The sequence below is a fragment of the Carcharhinus amblyrhynchos genome, chromosome 13 (assembly GCF_965287045.1).
Source record: "Carcharhinus amblyrhynchos chromosome 13, sCarAmb.v2.hapA, whole genome shotgun sequence".
NCBI classification, from domain to species: domain Eukaryota; kingdom Metazoa; phylum Chordata; class Chondrichthyes; order Carcharhiniformes; family Carcharhinidae; genus Carcharhinus; species Carcharhinus amblyrhynchos.
Window position 1 is genome coordinate 35,458,410 of NC_137336.1, and position 20,214 is coordinate 35,478,623.

A 20,214-nucleotide genomic window follows, 5' to 3' on the forward strand; every position below is an offset into this window, starting at 1 on the left:
TTTAATTCAATTTTGTTACTCCCATATGCGTTTTTTGAAGTTATCAAATTTTAAGGCTTCTTGTGCCTGGCCAAGAGTCCGGGTGTGTTTGAAAAATTAAGGGCTGGGTTCAAACTGTTAACTCTGTCATCTGAGGGCTAATGCTTGCTTCCGGGATCACACTGAAAAAACAGATGGAGCAAGTTGGACAGAGTTGGAAAAGACAGAGCTTCAGAAACTCAGTGCCCATATAGCAGTACCTTTATGATCTGCATATAGCTCCAATTGAAACTATAAAACATGAACAAACATACGTATGGGTGGAGACCTGACAAGTGATATTAATCAACACCAATTGAGGAAGGTTAAATATCTCTGACTTGCTGTATGTGTGCTGTTATATGGGAAGAAAACTGTGCTCTAACATGTGAACAAAGTTGTCATATTGGGACATGAAAATGTACCTGAACAATATTAGCAAATAAAACATTTGTATAAATGTCCATAAGCATATCAATACAAATTTGTGCAATTTCATATTCTCAAAATAAGCACAACTGTACCAGCCGCCTCTTAACAACTAGCTGTTAAATCTCTATTGCCATGAAGTACCCAAAAAACCAGCTGGTTAGCAATTCTTACACTGAATGAAATTAAGCTCGATTGACACCTAGGATCTTTCTTCATGAAAGCCAGCACTCTACAGGACCTCCTTAAAAATATCAGCAACTGTTGTACAAGCCTTTTTGGAAACAGTTGAACATTCATGCCAAGACTTGCCCAGCTTCTTGTGCAGTGTAATATAACCCCTACCTCCAACAATCTGGCAGCGTTAAGTGAAATCCTTCCTTGGCCAGATATTGGTATTCTTAGCCAGGAGTCCAACAGTGTAGTGTAGAATTTCTTAAATACCTCATGATTTTCAGATTGGGTAAGAAATACAGCAAGTGACAATTTGAAGGTTAGATTGATTAAATGGGCGACAAATTGCTTTTTTTTTACTGAACAGGTGCATGGTAAAACTTTTTTCTCACCTATCAACCACTATCAACTTACCAGCACTGTCCAGTTACTGGGTCATAGACAATGTTTCTCAGCGGTGGCATTGGCCCAGATTTCCCTTGGGACTTGCACTAATATAGAGACCCAGGAAAGTTGCAAAACAAAGAGCAAATTACGGAGTTAGCAATTTACACCACTTACGATGCCTCTCCATTCACTTCTGGGACTCTGGGTGTGTTCTTGCAGGTATCCACGACAAAGAACAGTTGCATTGTAATTGTCATAGTACTGGCCCCTTCTAAGTCAATGATGACTGCAGTTTTCCTGCGTATTTTGCTGCCACATAAGACAAAAAGGTAAATGTGTTGCTGGCCTGGCAGTGGTGTAATTTACTCATTTCCTTGTGCATCAATTGCTTGTAAATGACATGTTAAATATATTTGCTGATTTGAATGTTCTTACTGACCCCAGCCAACCCTCATGCCAGCCTTCATTAATAATCCATTAATGGTTTATTAATTTAAGTCCAGCAACAGAGTCTAAAATTTACACTTACTTACACTCAACTTTAAAATACAATTACAGGATTCTGACCCCTTTCATCATAACCCAACAGTAACAAACTACATTATCAGCTGTGATTCAGTTGGTAGTAGTCTTGTAGTACTGGGTTGTGTGTTCCAGTCTCAGAATCAAGAAATCAACGCTGGCATTCCAGTATTACTGAGGGAAGGAGGTAAGCACTGCATTGTTGAGGCAACGTCTTTCAGACCAGACACTAAATCAAGGAGAATTCAAAAGATTCCATGGCAGTATCTTGAAGAGGAGCAGGGAGTTCTCCCCAGTGCCCTGGTCAATATTTATCCCTCAAATTAACACAACAATATCAAGTCATTATCTCCTTGTGTGCAAAATGACTGCCATGTTAACTTTATTACTATAACTATGCATGGCAAGTACTTCAGTGACTGTAAAATGCAGTGGCCATGAGATGACCTATATAAATGAAAGTTTTAAAAATTAATAGTTTTACAAGCTGGCAAAATAAAACCGAACATGCTCTCCAATTCTGATGATTAATATCACCAACATTGATCGAATTTGATTGGTTTTAATTCTCAAGCTGCTGGTGTGTAAAAAAGCTTTTAGCGAATCCAAATGCTTGATTTGGATGGGTACCCGATTAGTATGGTAATTTAACAGGACGTAGGCATGGAGAGATGGCAACTGACACATTAGAGAATCTTACTGTTCCATCAAGGAACCCATAAGTTATCTGGCAACTGAACCACCCACTATGAAGGACCCTTCGCCAAGCCACTAATACAGTAGGATCCAGTGAGACAGGAATTAATTTATTACAAATGAGCTTCCTATGTTACGTGTTTCTAAAAATATTTGGTTGGGTGCAAAGCATTTAAAGATGGTCCTGAGATTGTGAAAGGTGCCACACAGGATGCAAGTTCGTTCTTTATTTATTTATTTACAGGTTCATGTGCATTAAACATAGTTTACATCAGAATCTCGGTTATAACGAGGAGGTAATAATGTAGTATCCTGACGGAGTTCAGCACTTCTATTACCCCCTTAACAAAGAAACTGCACCATTAACAGCAGATCAATGTGTTGTCCACTGGCTGGGCTGCTTTGATTCACTGCCATGCCACCCTCCCCCTCAGCAAATTCTAATAAAAACCACAGAAAAATATGGGGTAGGTTCCGAATGATGGGATCGACACTATTCCGTGCATGTCATCAATTTCATTGCTGCAACATCTGGGCCACAGGCTCCTTTACAGTCAATTACGAACTTGTAAAGCCAGTAAATTGGAATTAAAGACCAAGATAACCACTGTACCTGGATTAAAGTAGTAAACCATTAAAATTTTTAAGGACAAATTTTACAAAACCCCTCCCTGCAGAAAAAACAGCATGAAAAAAACCAAGCACCAATTTAGTGTAAAATCACTGAATGTACAAAGAATTACACTTCCACTGCTGGAAGGCATCAGCTTCACAACTTGTCGGGATCATCTATTGCTCCTCAATAAACACAAGTGTTTCTGTCAAGAGAACAATCCTCTTCTTCCAGGAGGGAGCTTAAATATCCATTTCAAACTGAGCATCGTCAGCTAGAAATTGAAAAGATAAAGATTAGTACACTGCTCTGGGTTGGAAGTCTCTTGGTCAAGCCTTAAGCATTCCTTCATGGACTCAAATATTTAAAATGAGGAAGAGGGCTGTGCATCCAAAGTGACACAATGGTGGGCTGCATTAAATTGACTTGTCACTGTTTTTATTCCCTTTGCCTCTTCTTCCAAATATCATAATGCGCTAACTTTCCAGACTGCATTTCTACAAGTGGCATTTGTCGCTAATCAGTTTTTTTTTCAGGTAAAAGGGACAGCAATTATATCTCCATCTCTGTAAATGGTTGAACTTAACTTTAGAAGTTCAAATAACGCATTCTCAATTTTTTTTAAACATAATATCTTGTTGGAATAACATATTAGATTTTGCACACTGGAAGCACATTCTATTCCAGGCATCAGCTCATTGCCTAAATGAAATCTCCACAGCACACGGAACAACATGTTTATCAACCAGCAAAAATGTAAGCGGTAGCATCATGTCCTTAATTAAAATAGCAACTGGCAATGGCTTTCATTTTATTAACTGTCTACTGGATATCAGAACGAAGAACCCTCGGGACCTGAAAAGGTTTTGCCTCAGGAATGTCTTAAAAGTTCACTAAAATCAATTAATTTGTGGATAACACAATTATAAGTTAAATCCCATCCAGCAAACTGAAATTACCAACTGCAAAACATCAGCTTTTGATTAGATGAGAGTTCAAGAACACAAAAGGCACCGCAACAGTTTTTAAACATATCAGGTACGCTCAGCATAATTCCAATACTTTAGAGAAAATAAATTAGGTGTACTTTTTATCTTCTGCCCTCAGTTATGTTTCTTTCTCTCCTGCCTGAGTTACTCCTGTTGAGTTAGTTGCACTGAAATTGATCACCCTCTGGTATCTTCTCCCTTGTGCTGCTCTTCATGTTGATCCTTCAAAGCAATTGCCAGGAAGCTATTAATGTCCACACCCCTGCACATTGCGACACAGCCAATCAGGAATGGGAAACCCAGCCAATTTCTCCTCCTACCCTATCCTGAGGACACCGAGGTCAACCACACTCTGGTTCCTCCTAACCAACACATAGGGAATCGATCAGGAAGTTCCCAGTCTCTATGACTCAGTACCGATCTGGGGTGTATAGTTGCCTTTTGAGCCACTGAGGGCTGTCTACAGAAATGTTAAAACTATTGTGCTGAGTGTTCTTCATTTTTATCATGGATTGGAAAGATTTGGCAGTAACACTATTTTTAAAAAAAATCAGATTCCTTCCACAAAGTGTTGTGTTTTATCTGTTCAAGAAAGACATTCCTGTCATCCTGAAAAGAAAATCAGCTCATGAAAAGTTGTATGTCTGGCAAATTACTGAACACGGCACACTGGTTAGCAAGATTGCCTCCCAGGGACCCAGGTTCAATTCTAGCCTCAGGTGACTGGCTGTCTGGAGTCTGCACATTCTCCCAATGTCTGCATGGGTTTCCTCCAGGTGTTCCGGTTTCCTCCCAAAGTCCAAAGATGTGAACGTTAGGTTGATTGGCCGTGTTAAATTGCCCCAAGATGTGTAGGTTAAGGGGATTAGCAGGGTAAATATGTGGGGTTTTGGGGGCTGGGTGGGATTGTTGTTGGTGCAGGCTGGATGGGCCAAATGGCCTCCTCCTGCACTGTTGGGATTCTATAAATACTGTTTTAAAATCATCGCTTCTGTAAGAATAATAGTTTTAAATTGTTACCTTTCTAGGAAAGCAGCAGATGGATGATAGTAAGGACTGGTCAAATAAATATCAAGTTTACATAAAATAAGATTTTTTCTTCTGCCATCTTCCAAATCAATGTCCATCTTTCCCCCATTCCATGTTTGGATTCCTTCAAATTTCTGTTCCTGTCTCAGCACTGTAATGGTTCTCAACAATGTCACAAATGTTTGTGACAAGGATAAACAATCCCTCCTTAACCTGTCTGCAGCTTTTCACACTACTGACCACTCCACCCTGCTTGAGTGCCTCGCTACTGTCGCCCAGCCAGCTGCTTCCATCCATATATATTCCCGTCACGAGAATCACCAGCAATGGCTTCTCTTCCCACTCCTCCCCAGGACACCAGAGGATCCTACGTGATCCTTTAGTGTCCCCAAGGATGTGTTTTTGGACACCTATTTCTCGACACACTGCCAATAGGCAACCTCATCCTAAAGCACAAGCATCAGCTTCCACATGCACGCTGACAACACCAGCTTACCTGAAACCACCTCTCTCAACCCCTCCACTTTCTTTAACTTGTCAGATTGCTTGCCTGACATCCAGTACTGGATGAGCAGAAATTTCCTCCAAGAAATAATGGGGACACTTCCCTCGTTATCTTCAGTTTCTACCACAAAATCTACTCTCTAGTCCCTGACCTAACCCTGACCCCTAGCAAATGTCTGATGTTAAGAACAGGCTGTTTGCAACCTTGGTGTCATATCTGATCCAAGCTGTGTTTCTGGCCACTTAGTGGCATCTTAGTTTCATCACCCAGCTCTGCCCTTGCCTCAGCTCATTTTCTGCTAAAACTCTTATCCGTGCCTTTGATACCTGTAGATCTGACTATTCCAAGACACTCCTGGCCAGCTTCCACGTTCTACCCTCTACAGATTTGAGGTCATCCCTGTCCTACACTGGATGTTGGTTCAGCAATGCCTTGGTTTCAAAATTTCAAACTGGTTTACAAATCCTCCCATGATCTTGCTCCTCCATTTTTTGGTAATCTCCATCAGCCCTACAGCCCTTCAAGATTTTAGTGTTTCTCCAATTCTAGTTTCTTAGTGTTACCAGTTTTCAATGTTCCACCATTGGTAGTCATGCCTTTAGTTGCTAAGGCCCTAAAGATCTACATTTCCCTTCAGCCTACAAAATATCTGCACTCCTCTAATTCTAGACTCTTGAGCATCTGATTTTAATCAGTCTACTACGGGTGGCTTCTGTTGCCAAAGGTCCTAAACTCTGGAATCCTTTCCCTATTCCTCTTTAGCTCACCACCTCCCTCTCCTTCTTCAAGATGCTCATAAAGATCTATCTCTTTGACCAAGCTTCCAGCAATCTGTTTTAACATTCCTTATGTGGAGAGGTGTTGAGTTTTGCTTTAGAGTGCTCCTGTGAAGTACCTTGGGATAGTTTACTGTGTTAACGGTGCTATATAAATTATAAGTTGTTATTCTTGGTGTATCAACTTCCCATTGAAGCAAAGCAGCCATTTGCAGAACCAGGTAAAGTAGCAGTAGTAAAGTCCCAGTTGCCTGCACAGATCTGTTAAATTTTAACTTCATCTCAGGTACAATGAGCAGCTCTGAAATGTTTACTGTACAGGCTCCAGATCACACACCCACTATAAATATCAGCCTTCAGACTTTAACCTTTCCCCATGACTCTGTGAACCAAGAACTTCAAAACAAGATTCCAGGTCATATGGAATCATTCAATTCATGTGACAGTCATGAGTGTAAAAACTACAAATAGCTAAAGGTGTGACTGAAGTATGCCGCGCCACAGCTTTTAAAGATGACTGTCAACATGTTTCATTTTAAACATATGAACTTTCTTGCTAAATATACAGAATATATACAGAACTATTTCTTCTTTTTATTTGTGGGACATGGCTGACCAGCATTTATTTCCCATCCTTAGTTGCCCGAGGTCAGTTGAGAGTTAACCATATTGCTGTGGCTCTGAAGTCATATGACCAGGTAAGGATGGCACATTTTCTTCCCTAAAGGACATTAGTAAACTAGATGGGGTTTTCCGACAATCAGCAATGGTTTCATGGTCAGCACTAGATTCTTAATTCCAGATATATATTGAATTCAAATTCCACAATCTGCCATGGTAGGATTCGAACTTGGGTCCCCAGAACATTAGCTGAGCTCCTGGATTAATCATCCAGCAATGACACCACTTGGCCATCACCTCCCCATGACTAGTAGCAGAGGGAAAAAGGACAATATTTTCAGCATCGGGCTGCTTCTGCCTCTCCCTCCCTTCCTCTAGCTACCGGGCCAAACTTCCTCCAAGGGTCCCCCTTGTCCTCGCCCTTAATGCTCAGTCTTCTCTAGTTTCTTTCCTACGTTTCCACACTGTCCTCAGTCGGCTAGTTAGGACTGCTCAAGCCTGGCTGCGTTCTTATCTATCCAATCATAGTCAAAGCATCACGTTTTCGCATTCCCACACCTTTGCCTCAGGTGTCTTCCAAGAATCTATTCCTCCTCCTCCTAATTTTCATCTACATGCTGCCTCTTGATGGCATCATTGAAAAAAAAACAGCATCAGTTATCACACGTGGACTGCCAACACGCAGCTCTCACTCACCACCACTTCATCAAATCCGCCACTGTCTCTAGATTGTCAGATTAGGTAACCAATGCATGCATTCATTTGGTTCTATTTTACCAGGGTTTTCACATGAATGGTGCAAATCTTTACAATGACAATGCTGTGACATCCTTGCTGACACCCATTACTGGATGAGCAGAAATTTCCTCCAAATATTGAAAAGCTGAAAGAAATTGTCTTCAGTCCTGACAAACTCTGTTCCCCTGAAAGGCTGAATCCAATTGTTCATAACTTTGATATTGTATCCGATTCCGAATTAAGCTTCCGATCACATATCTGCACCATCACTAAGACTGCCTATTTCTACCTCTAACATCACTCAACTCCACCTGCCTTAGGTCATCTGCTGCTGAATACCTCATTCGTGCTGTGTTAGCTCTAGATTTGACTATTCCAAAACAGTCCTGGCCTGCCTCCCAAATTCTACACTCTACAAACTTGACATAATCTGAAACCGTTTATGTAAAAACTCATTCCAAGACCTGCTCACCCATCAGCCCTGTGCTCAGTAACCAAAGTCTTAATTTAAAATTCTCATCCTTATTTTCAAATCCCTACAAGGCCTCACCCCTTCCTCTGCTGTAACCTCTGTCAGTCTCATAGCCCCTGACGTATCTGCAAACCCCCCCCCCCATTAATTCTGGCTTCTTGAAGATCCAGTGGCTGGACCAAGAACCCAAGCTCTGGAGCTTTCTCCCTAATCCTCTCTGCTTTCTTACTTCCCTTTCTTTCTTTAAGGTCGAGCGCAATGACCAAGCTTTTGGTCGTTTGCCTCAATATCTCAATGTCAATTGTTGCTAAATTTAGTTTTATATTGTTCTTGTGATATATATAAATTGTTTCATTGTTCAGTGGCTTGAAATCAGTGTGTGACCATAAGCTAAGTTTGTATTTGTGTTCATCACATCCTTAAGACTGTAGATCAGCATCACATGCAGCTAAATTTTCAACATGTGGCAGCTTTGAATCTAACAATAGTATTTTGTTAGTTCTGACAGGAGTCCATCCTCCTATTATTTCTCTCAGCGCTCTTTCAGACTCTAAGAGTGGAGATGGCTGAGTGTTGTCAATGCTGACTGGAGCTATGCTTGGAGCAAAGTCTTGTATGGAATGTCTATTTATGAAACAGATTTCTCCCACCTGTCTGCCTCCCCAAGGAGCAATCAACTAAGGGACCAGGATCACCAGAGCAATTGGAGAGTCAATGAACACTTCACACCAAACCTTTTGGAGAAGCACGATAACAATTGCTAAAAATATTTGTGTCTTTGTGCCAACAGTTACAACTACATCTGCATATATTTTTGATAAAAGTGGAATCAATAACTTGCATAGCAATTTAAATGTCCAGTTATGCTAATTATTCACTGGATTTAATTATTTGCACATAAATCCCTCAGCTATTATCTGCAATTTTCAATTGTACCCGTTTGCTTTTTGCACAAGAAAATAGATCATGAGCACATTATGAAGAATCCTCATTCAACTGAGGCAATTCATATGAGATCATAAATAAGCATTTTCCTCCCTCTGGATTAAGCAGAAGATGCAATGCTGAGCATGCTTCAGTCTTTGCTTTCTTTCAATGGTTGAAATGATACAAATTCTAAAACTGCAGTAATAATCTGACCTGCTCTAGCATTTTCACCTTTCATCCCAAAAACATCTCATCTCTATAGGGTGGCATGGTGGCACAGTGGTTAGCACTGCTGCCTCACAGCACCAGGGACCCGGGTTCGATTCCCGACTTGGCTCAGTGTCTGTGTGGAGTTTGCACATTCTCCCCCTATCTGCGTGGGTTTCCTCTGGGTGCTGCGGTTTCCTCCCACAGTCCGAAAGACACGTCAGTTAGGTGCATTGGCCGTGCTAAACTCTCCGTGTACGCAAACAGGCGCCAGAGTGTGGCTACTGGGGAATTTTCACAGTAACTTCATTGCAGTGTTAACGTAAGCCTACTTGAGACACTAATAAATAAGCTTTTAAAAAAGTCTTAAAGACCCATTTCTCCAGGTTGTGACAGGTAAAAGAGACGTTAAAATAGGATTAAGGGACAGGTATTTAACTTGTCAGCCATGAGTAAACTGGCACTGTGATCAGCTGCCAATTATAGATATTTCAATAGCTGTAGTAGCCTGGTGAAAATCCACACCTGTATTTCATCGTGCTGTTCTTATGTATGTAATTTTACATAGTCAAGAATCAGCTTTGGGTACATCTGTAATTTAAGTACCCGAGCAAACTTATAACTGTCAAAACAGGTTAATAATAAAGACTAGCTGTTATTGATTAACACTTAGTAAATGTGCCCTATTTAAAAGGTAAAGAAGTAACTTGCATAGGACTGGTGCTATGTGCTGCTTTGTGCTTGGCACATTCTAATATATGAAGTTAAATGTATTATTGCAATTTTTTTTTTAATCAATTGTCTAACTCATTTTGCAATTGGATTGTGTTGTAAACACTAGAGTTCCAGTGCTGTGTACTAGCATTACCACTGAATATACTGTGAATATATACCATTATTTGAAGGCACTGATTCAATAATGCCCAATGGTTTTACATTTATTTTCCAGCACACAGTGTGCTATTTGACCAGGATAAAAACTATCAAAAGATAAGGCAGAAGGCAAGAGGGGTGGCACCTACACATTTCATGGAATTATCTTCCCAAAGTGGCAGCTTTCTGGGCTAAATATCCATTATTATCTGTTAGATATTGTGATAAAAGTACCGATTATCCAATGCTGCATACTGGGGTTCTTTTGTACTGGAAATAAAGCTACAAGTTCCTCCCCATAGTCAGGCCTTTCTCATGACAATCCAAAGGCTTCCCTTTGCAACTTCATCACGCTTAGAGTTTTAGATCATGCTAAAATTAGAACTGATTTCATAGTCATTTAGCTTACAATGTGACCTTTACGGTAGTTCTTACTAATCACTCACTTGGTGCCGAATGCCAGCTATACCTCAAACATAATGTTTGGGATCCTGACACTGATTATATAAACTTCATTCCTTGACCTAACTTTGAAACTAAAATCAAACAATGAAGTATTGTGATCTTCCACATGTGGCTCAAAATCCCAAATGTCCAGCTGAAGCTGTGTAATGACCTTGTCAAGCCAAAACTGAGGACAAAGCAGCCCACTTGATCAGCACTCTATCCAGTACCTTAAACATTCACTCTTTCCACCACGACTGCACAGTGGCAGCACTGCATACCATCTATAAGATGCAGGGCAGGAACATCAAAGCTCGTTCCACAGTACCTTCTATATTCGTGACTACTATTTCCCAAGAAGAATGAGGACAGCAGATACATGAGAATATCACCACCTGGAAGTTCCCACCAAACCATGTGCTATTCTGATTTGGAAATACATATCCTTTCCTTTACTGTTAAAATCCTGGATCTCCCTCCCTAACAGCATTGTGGATGCACCTTTACACATGGACCAGAGCTATTCAAGGCAACAGCTCACCATCACTTTCTCAAGGGCCAGTATGGATGAGCAATAAATATTGGTCTTGCCAGCATGTTCACATATGAACAAGCATAAAGTGAGGAGGGTGCTCAGTAGAGTGCATATCGCCACCGTGCTATGTTGACTCAATACTATTATAATTATGCAGTTCTTCTATGAGGCTTTTCACTGCCTCAATGATGTTCTGTAACTACAAAGTTGAAAAAAAACTATTAAGAGCTTCCATCTCACAGAGGCTGCTTATTTTAATCTTTGGTGAGATGCATGTGTCCTTGGAAAGGCCAGCACCTATTGCCCACCCCTACTTGTCCTTGAACTGAGTGGCTTGCTAGGCCACTTCAAATGGTAGTTAAGGGCCAATCACATTGTTATAGGTTTGGAAGCACGTGTATGTCATACCAAGTAGGGGATGGCAGATTTCCCCCTCCGAAGGGCAGTAGTGAACCAGATAGGTTTTTACAACCATCTATGATAGTTTCATGCTCATCATTATTGGTCAGGTCTACTCAAGTCCAACAACCGGCTCAGTTTGACAGTTGTGACAAATCCTACCGCAATAACTGAGACAATCCACAAGGTTCTGAAACAATCAGCAACATTCTAATGACAACAATCCACAACATTCTAAAAGAATAGTCAATTTGCCCCATCTCCCAATGCTACCAGATCCTTTAACAAAAAAATGATCAGAGTCTGTATTTTTGCTAAAAACAGATCAGTTCCTCCTTTTATCATATCCTACTCTATATGCCAAATTTTGCTGAAATACCTTCATTTGTTTTGGAAATATATTGTTTGCAGAAAAAGAGATGCTAAAATATTATCTCCACCTGCCTTCAGATAGGTACTACCTAGTGTTTTGATCATATCAATTAAAAGGGACTCTCCACACAGTGTAATGGAATCCAGAGTTTGCAAAGGCTAAGTGGGAGCGTGGCTGGTCCCACTGACAAACTGCAGGATCACTTCCCAGTCCTGGCAGCCAAGAGTGAAGTCTGCCGAGATGCCTGAAAACGTAGAGCAGATGATCAGGAAGGGACTGGCACAGCTCCTGCGCTATCATGCACACTTGTGTCTGGGTAGTGCTCCTGTTTCCCATGATACACAAAGGAGTGAGTCCCACTGGAAACTCTAGGCCTCACTCTGACCTGCATTCAGCATTCTGCACCACCCAATGTTTTCATTCGAGGAGGAAGGGGGAAAACCAGGGATCGTTAGGCTTCACAGCTGACAAGGCATTGGTCCAGCCTCTGTAAAAGCGCACTCACCTTTCCCGTGTGATTCCAGCCAGTGTAAACGACAGCTCATGAGACTGAGCCATGGTGGAAAAATGTGGACACAAACTGGATTTGGGTGGAGATAAAGGAAAATAAGGTCACTGCCACTGCTTCAGTTATTTTTAAAAGGGTCATACAGTCACAGAGCTGTTACTGAGGGTTCAGGTACGGCAACTCTGGTGAATCCACACCATCAGAACTATCATGAATAGGCTCTGTAGACGTGCACCATTTTGATAAAGGGTGTGCCCATGGTATTTGAGTTGGTTGGGAGCTGCTGTCAATGGAAAATTAGTGGCTAAATCTTTGAAGAAGTTGGATTCGACTCAAGTTCAGAGCTTCAAATGCCATTGAAATTAGCTGTCGATGGAAAATTAGTGGCTAAATCTTTGAAGAAGTTGGATTCGACTCAAGTTCAGAGCTTCAAATGCCATTGAAATTAGTATCGCATATGCAGAGTGGGTTGCCCAGTAAATCTGTGAGATCCATCTTTGTCATATTTCCTATTTATAATATAATAATCTGTAATATATATCAGCCATTACAGGTCTGTTAAATCATGTTGATTTTGGTTTAATTGTGAAAGATATAAAAAGTGAAATCTTGTCTCTGGGATACTCGTTAGGAGTCATTCAATAAATTTGGTTCGTTGGCCTCCTTGGGGATCATAAGGAGGGGGAAAGCAGGCTGATCACAGACAACAGGTTTAGAGGAACATAAGCTAGGATTCTTCAGCCTCATGAAGAGGTGATACTGAGGAACCCAAAAAGATATTCAATAGGATCAGGAAACTCAAAGCAATCCTTTCAAATTTGGAAGGACTGCAAAACAAAAGGGTGTGGGTTCTCGGTTAAAAGGAATCATTTGTTACACATGAATAATAGCTGAAATGGATTGCCAGAAGACTGTCTTGAGACAAGCGCATTGGAATTATTTAACTCAATGTCATAGGAAGACAAAAGAACTGGTGTTCTAGGGTAATAAAATCAAATTAACTGAAGGACAACCTTCATCTAAATTTATCTTGTAAACAGTCTGAAAAATGCACTTTAATTTGCCTGGATGTATGGATGAGATTAATTTTTCTCAGGCCTTTGGTTGTTTTGTTCCTCCCAAAATCATGTTGCTCTTCTAATAAAGATCAATAAGATTTTTAAATATTGCAATTAAAGAACTGATCAGGAGAAATGTTTTCTAAACTAATCAGACATTTTAAAAAATGGGCTTCGACTTCTTCCTTCTAAAACTCAAAGTTGAATTATTTGGGTTTTCTTGCACCTTTTTACAATATTCATTCTAACCTGGAGTTTCTTTCTCTGTCTCTGCTTCAAGTTCTTTTAGTTCTTCAACTTTAGCTAGGGTTGAGTGTTGAGGCATTGTTACACCTGGGATCTGAGGAAGATAGGATGGTGGTGTCCTGGCAAGTGGAGAATTTCTGCAATCCAGCAAGAATTTGCGGCCATAGACAATCCGTGTACCTGGAAAACAAATGGTGATAGTATTTAGATTTTTTATTTTCCAATTTTGTTCACTAATTCAGACAATACTGGTGATGCAGACTATATTTTCTTATTAACACTTGTCTCGACAACGTTCCCTGACCATCTCACCCCATGACCAAAGAGTCATTCCTTATCTATAAGCCTGGATTATGAGGTGAAATTCCTATAGATTATTTCATTCCTGGCTCAAAGACATTGATGCTAATAATAGTCATCTTTGGTTCTTTTGCAAATCACCTGAATTAATCCTTTCTGCCTACTGACCCTTCTACTAATGGAGATGATTTCTCCTTCTACACTGCCCAGCCCCTTTGCAATTTTGAACACTTGTCAAATCTCCTCTCCATCCTCTCTCATTGGAATTAAACAACCCCAGCTTAACCAATTTATTCTCACAATTAAAAATTGCCATTAAACGTCCAAAAAGTGTAAAAAAAAGTTTGTTGTAAACCTAAAGTTCTGTATCCTGTTTGCAATGCAAAGAGATGATGAGAGCAGTGGACCAGAATACGAGTGTGGCACTGTACAATGAGGTAAGTTCAGCCCTCTGCCCAGTGCTATAATTCTGAACTGAAACACTGGCTCAATGTGGGCCAATAACTTCAAGAGGTAGCATGGAACATCAGGAAGTTAACACTGCACTGACACCTACACAGCCCTGTCAGGGATTTTGTGCTACACTTTCATTCAGCACTGTGTATCTGAAAAATAATTTAGCAAACTTTTTATTTAATTTGAAGGGGTAGAAACACCAGAGGAACTGTGTAGAGCTTTTGTCAGCCACATGTGATGAAATTTATGTTTTGACGCAGGTCTTAACATTGGACCCTAAGCTTACCTGAAGTGTACATGAAACTAATGCCCTTTAATTTTCACTGAGAGACTTTTTAAAAAAAATCTGGCAAAGATCACATTGATGTGTGTTGTAAAATGTAGTTGAATGATTAAACTGCCAACTAACATGAAAAGATCCATTCTTCAGCTGTTATTCCTTATCACATGACTTTTAAGAAACTCACTTGGGTTGCTAACTATTAAGTGAGTGCACATGTATAACCCCTTAAGTAAATCTTTTTAAATATCTAATTTGTGACTGATTTAAAATTACAAACAAATTATATGATATAAAAAGTTTTCACATGCTTAGCCTGTCCACGACCTTACAGCAACCACCTTGTTGTTACTTCAGTCTGCGCAGGTTACACAATCTAATTTCATTACATTCAATAGGAGGGGGGGGAGAAACAAGAACACAAAGTGCTTGTGTCATCAGTGCAGCTCATGAGATATACCTTATCTGCATGTATCCATGATTTCCAAGCGTGAGTTTTGAATAGGGTGTTCCTGCAGCCACATGTTATAATCCAAGTCACATAATTCACATTTTGAACAAATGAAGGAACTAAACAAACAGGCGCTTTAGGGTGGGTCTGCATAAACTAACAAGATGGGAACTTAACATTGCTCGGAACTGTCTAACACCGCAACTTTAAAAACCTTTTGTCAAGATACATGGATTCCCAAAACATTAATTACCTGCACTTCCATATACACTTCTTTTGCAAAGTGCAATTATGCATTACAATGCAAGAAATCTCACCACACTAGGTTAAAATCCAACAGGTTTATGTGGTAGCATGAGCTTTCGGAACGCTGCTCTTTCATCAGTTGAGTCCACGTGCAGAATCCACTCACCCGAAGAAGGAGCGACACTCCAAAAGCTTGTGCTACCAAATAAACCTGTTGGACTTTAATCTGGTGTTGAGACTTCCTACTGTGCCTATTCCAGTTCAACACTGGCAACGCCACATAAGTAATGCAAGTGAAACAATAATTTAAGGCAAAAGGTTCTATTTTCACAGACCCATGATAGTCCTGCAGCAGGCTCTAACTACAAGCTTATAATTTGTGATAGCTGGTGAACAGTTAATCTTAAGGTAATAAGTGAAAGTTGGGACTACAAAATGCCAAAAGCTCCAATGCTGTAATTTTCCTTACATTAGAACAGAATAACATCCCAATTTACTGCTATCAGTCACTACTGGACAAGAAAAATAGAAAATCAGTCAATGGTAAATAATGTCACAATTATCCTAAAATTTACACTTGCAACTGTTATTGGTTCAATAATTTTAAATGGGTACACAATTAATCTTTGCAATCTTTGAATTTCCAGTTTGATAGAATTACTGAACATTTTCCTGAAAGCTACATAAATAGTCCAAAAGTAAATGCATACAAAATAAATCAACCATGATGATTTCATTACTATAATTTCAGTCAGTGTGATTATCAGAATATCTGCATTTTTAAGAGGTTAGAAACTGCAATGGAAAACCAGAAGTGAACATCCTGTAAACTAGTCATCTCCCCACAGATACACATTTAAGTTGGACATTTTTTTCCCAAATGAAATTACAACACAAGAAATATAACATTGAATATATCCACTGAATGTTACAACAAAATAGTTCCCAGGATCCTATTTGCACAGATATTTCAGAGTTAAATACTCTCCTTGATACAAATTTAATGCAGGTTTGTGCTTATGTTAACCCAGCCACCATAATGGTTCCTGTATAGACAAGGTTTTAAAATCAAAAAAAAACTTTTCTGTTGCAAGTTGGATCAGTGGCTGGAGCAGTGTTCAAGTTGAGGTTTGATCTATATGCATGTCAGAGAAACCACAAGTTGCAAAATTTCTTAGATCATTAACTTGTGTCAAATTATGTGACTTCACTTTTTTGTGCCAGTTTTTTTGTTTTAAATTGAGGAGAGTTAACCTTGCATATCAATTGCACTTAATAAAAATTGGAGTAAATTAGTTTCCTCCTGGTTTGTACATCTCAACCAAATCTACTTGAATCAAATTAACTTATTATTTCTTTACATTACAACAGTGTACATAGTACACTATTGCCTGCAAACAGCTGTGGGACATCCTGAGAATATGGAAGATACTGTATAAATTAAAATCTTCCCTTCTCATTTTTATCTCTCTCCCACAATAATGACTGAAAAAAGTAAAAATTGCAAAAGGCCAATATGATGGTAACATATAATATAGTTGGAAGTTATAGAATAAGAATTTGACCAAACCTGATTTATCCTCCAAGTATATTGCATTTATCTGCACTTTCTCCCACATTCCAGTGTAATTTGTAATGCTGGCATCATTGCTGCCTTTACCACTAAATCTAGTTGTGAAATCCAGTCCAAAACTCCTGAATAAATTAGGTTTTTAAATCTGTTTTCTATATGTCATGTTTGTGTCTATGCCTCTTCATTCTAGATCCTTGATGACCATAAGACACAGGCAGCAGAAGTAGGCCATTAGGCCCATTGAGTCTACTTCATCAGTGAGATCATAACTGATCTGATGTGACAACTCTACTTTCCCGCTTTATCCCCATAACTCTGGATTCCCTTACTGATTAAAAATATATCCACTTCAGCCTTGAACATACATAATGACCCAGCAATGTTCTGTTGAATTGATATAGGGCTCACTATCCTTAGAAATTATTCCTCCTCATCTTGGTCTCAAACAGGTGACCCCTTACTCTGAGATTATGCCCTCTGGTCCGAGACTCTGCCACAAGGGGAAACAATCTCTCAGCATCTATCCTGTAAAGCCCCTGCGAATCCTATGTGTCTCAATAAGGTCACCTCTGATTCTTCTAATTCTAACAAGTATAGCCTAATTCTACTCAATCACTCCTTAAAATCCCTCCATAGCCATGATCAGCCTAGTAAATCTTCTCTGGACTGTCTCCAATGTCAGTATATCATTCCTTGGGTAAGGAGACCAAAACCGTTAACAGTACTCCAGGTGTGGTCTAATTAGTGCTTTGTATAGTTTTAGCAAGACTTCACTGTTTTATTTTTATACTCCATAACTCTACTTTTTCCTACATTATATTCCATCTGCCAAGGTTTTGTCCACTCACAAAACCTGTCTATAGCCCTCTGTAGGCTTCTTTGTGTCAGCCTCACCATTTGTCTTCCTACCTATTTGTGTCAAACTGCAAACTTCGCAACAGTACATTCATCCCCTTGTCTAAGTCATCATCCAATGATTAGAAACTCTTATCTGTTCGGTCATAAACATATGTATTACTATAATTTGTCTTGACCTAATGAAAAAGCTCCAATATTTCATATATTTGTATTTTACCATGAATCTGCATTGTACCCTCTACACCCTTCCATTAGTATGAACTTCAAACTAAATAAAGCTATAGTTTGCCCATGTTCTCATACATACGGCAACATTAAATTCAATTAACTGGATTACATCAGGACTGTAGTTATTCTCAGTCTCCTGCGGCACCTTTTTTGTACAAGTGGATTACGCACAGATAAATCTTGGAGGCTCATATAATCTAAATCTAATAAAAACCTGTAAGTTTTTTTTAAAGTTTATTAGTGTTGCAAGTAGGCTTACATTAACACTGCACTGAGGTACTGTGAAAATCCCCTAGTCACCACAGTCCAGCACCAGTTTGGGTGCACTGTGGGAGAATTTAGCACGGCCAGTGAATGTAACCAACATGTGGGAGGAAACCAGAGCACCCGAGGAAATCCATACAGGGAGAACGTGCAGATTCCACACAGTGACCCAAGCTGGGAATCGAACCCTGATCCCTGGCTCTATGAGGCAGCAGTGCTAATCACTGTGCCACCATATGAGAGGCATGTTTGAAACTGTTCAATAAGGCACATATCTCTGATTAACTACTGCAGTGAAACTCAGCACTGTAATTTAAATTTGCTGTCTTCAAGGGATAAATGGAATGAAGTATTGCCCCAGACTGGTTTTGCATGGATCTAACTTGCACCATCAAGCCATCATACCAATGCAAGTCTCAAACCTCTAGCCATTTGCAAAATTTGCACAATGCAAAGATTACTGCAAGGTATTTGAAAATTGTTGAATCCACCCTTGACAATGCAATCGAACTTGGAATAGCAATATAGTGACAACAAAGTACTTCAACTGATTGTACCTATTGCAGTGATTATATCCAGCAGTTTACCTAATTCAGATATATCCCACCAGTTGACATAGGTAATAAACTGTATTTAATTAAGGTGTAGTGTTTCTAGCCCCCATTCAGAATGAAGCCTGATGATCAAAATTCAATCGATCTACCTAATCTTTAACTGACACTGAACAGAATGATTACTGTTCCATTTACATGTTCATACACTGATGCCCTGGCTTCTACCAGTGTCGCTCCAAAACTAAATATCGGAAGCGTTCAAAAAGTGAAACTGACTTCCCTCCTAATGTTCAGTCAGTCATTGCTTCCAGGATTTTTCCCTACGGTCGAATAAGAAGAGTGCAGCGAGTGGGAGAAGGGGCATTAAATTAAAAATTGCAAAAGACACGTTTAACTAAGTTAAACGTTCTTGGTATGCTTCCATACGGCGATGAAGGACGTGCTTCTCTCCAGCTCTACAGCTGCAGACCTCATCTCCCAAATAAACAAAGTTCGCCTCCTGCTTCAAAATATTTACGTCCGCGGAACTGACTCTGCATTCTGTGATTCAAAGCGACGTGCAGCAATGGGGCGATGCGAGTTCCAGCCAGAGCATGCAAACCAACCCCGGATCAAATCAACAGGACATCGCTGAAGTTACACCAATCCTCAACTTATAAACGCTGAATTCTACCTTCACTGCACAGACTGAGCTGCACCCAAAACAGTGCTGGTGAAGCGTCAGCCCTGCCACCCTCCCTGTACAGTGATATATTAGGGTAGAATTTTATATAAAAAAAGAAACTCCTGACGTAAACACGGGTCTCAAAACTCTCCGTGAACATTTACAGAAGTGGCAGCAACATCTAGCTGAACGCAAGGGCAGCCCTGCATGGACATTTGTTACATTACCTCCAGGAGTGGTAGAAAACAAGGTGCCGCCCGGCGTACTGCTGTACAAGTCAGGCAGCTGGGACAGATCCTTCAGCAGAACTTTGGTTGGAATCGGGCAGCTTTTGTTCTGATGGCAGTTTGCAGACATGGCAACCTTTTGGGATATTTTTTCTCCCTCTCTCCCCGCTCTGGGAAAAAAATGCAACGAGAGAGAGAGAAAAAAACGCGAAAAAAAAAGATAAAATGAACGACTTTAGCAGAAGAGGGACAGCTTGCAGAGGGTTCCCGCAGTGAAGAACCTGCAAGGCGCAGTGGGGGCTGCCCAGCTCCGGGATCCGAGTTGCTGCCAACCAGGGACAAACCACGTGCAGCTCGATTTACAGATAAAGAGCGGACATGACGCCGATTGACAGGCAGCAGCTTTGGGATTACAGTCTGTGTGTGTGTGTGTGTGTGTGGGCGCGCAAAAAAACAGTTCCGAGAACTGCCTTCAGCTGCTCACGTGGTGTGTCCTAAATTAAATGCACGAATATTTAGCAAAACACTTCCATGCGAACTTGCTCTTCAGCGAAACAGTAACGACGCCTTCCAA

The 20,214-nt window shown here is 40.2% G+C and overlaps 1 protein-coding gene across 1 annotated transcript; it reads right to left on the reverse strand.

Annotated features, from left to right (window-relative positions):
• Nucleotides 1-2,438: 2,438 nt before the first annotated feature.
• Nucleotides 2,439-20,010, reverse strand: LOC145351838 (eukaryotic translation initiation factor 4E-binding protein 3-like). The gene is made up of 3 exons (XM_080201524.1): nucleotides 19,641-20,010; nucleotides 13,543-13,719; nucleotides 2,439-3,113 (listed from the first exon to the last, which is right to left on the reverse strand). The coding sequence occupies exons 1-3, from the start codon at nucleotides 19,768-19,770 to the stop codon at nucleotides 3,082-3,084; spliced, it is 339 nt and encodes a 112-aa protein (XP_080057650.1). The 5' UTR covers nucleotides 19,771-20,010; the 3' UTR covers nucleotides 2,439-3,081.
• Between the last annotated feature and the right edge of the window lie 204 nt (nucleotides 20,011-20,214).

Excerpts from the sequence above, each read along its gene's own strand:
- LOC145351838 (XM_080201524.1), bottom strand. The coding sequence starts at position 19,770 with ATGTCTGCAAACTGCCATCAGAACAAAAGCTGCCCGATTCCAACCAAA. Across the intron at positions 13,720-19,640 it reads GTTTTCTACCACTCCTGGAG|GTACACGGATTGTCTATGGC; the intron begins GTAATGTAACAA and ends TTTGTTTTCCAG. Across the intron at positions 3,114-13,542 it reads GACAGAGAAAGAAACTCCAG|CTGACGATGCTCAGTTTGAA; the intron begins GTTAGAATGAAT and ends TTCAATTTCTAG.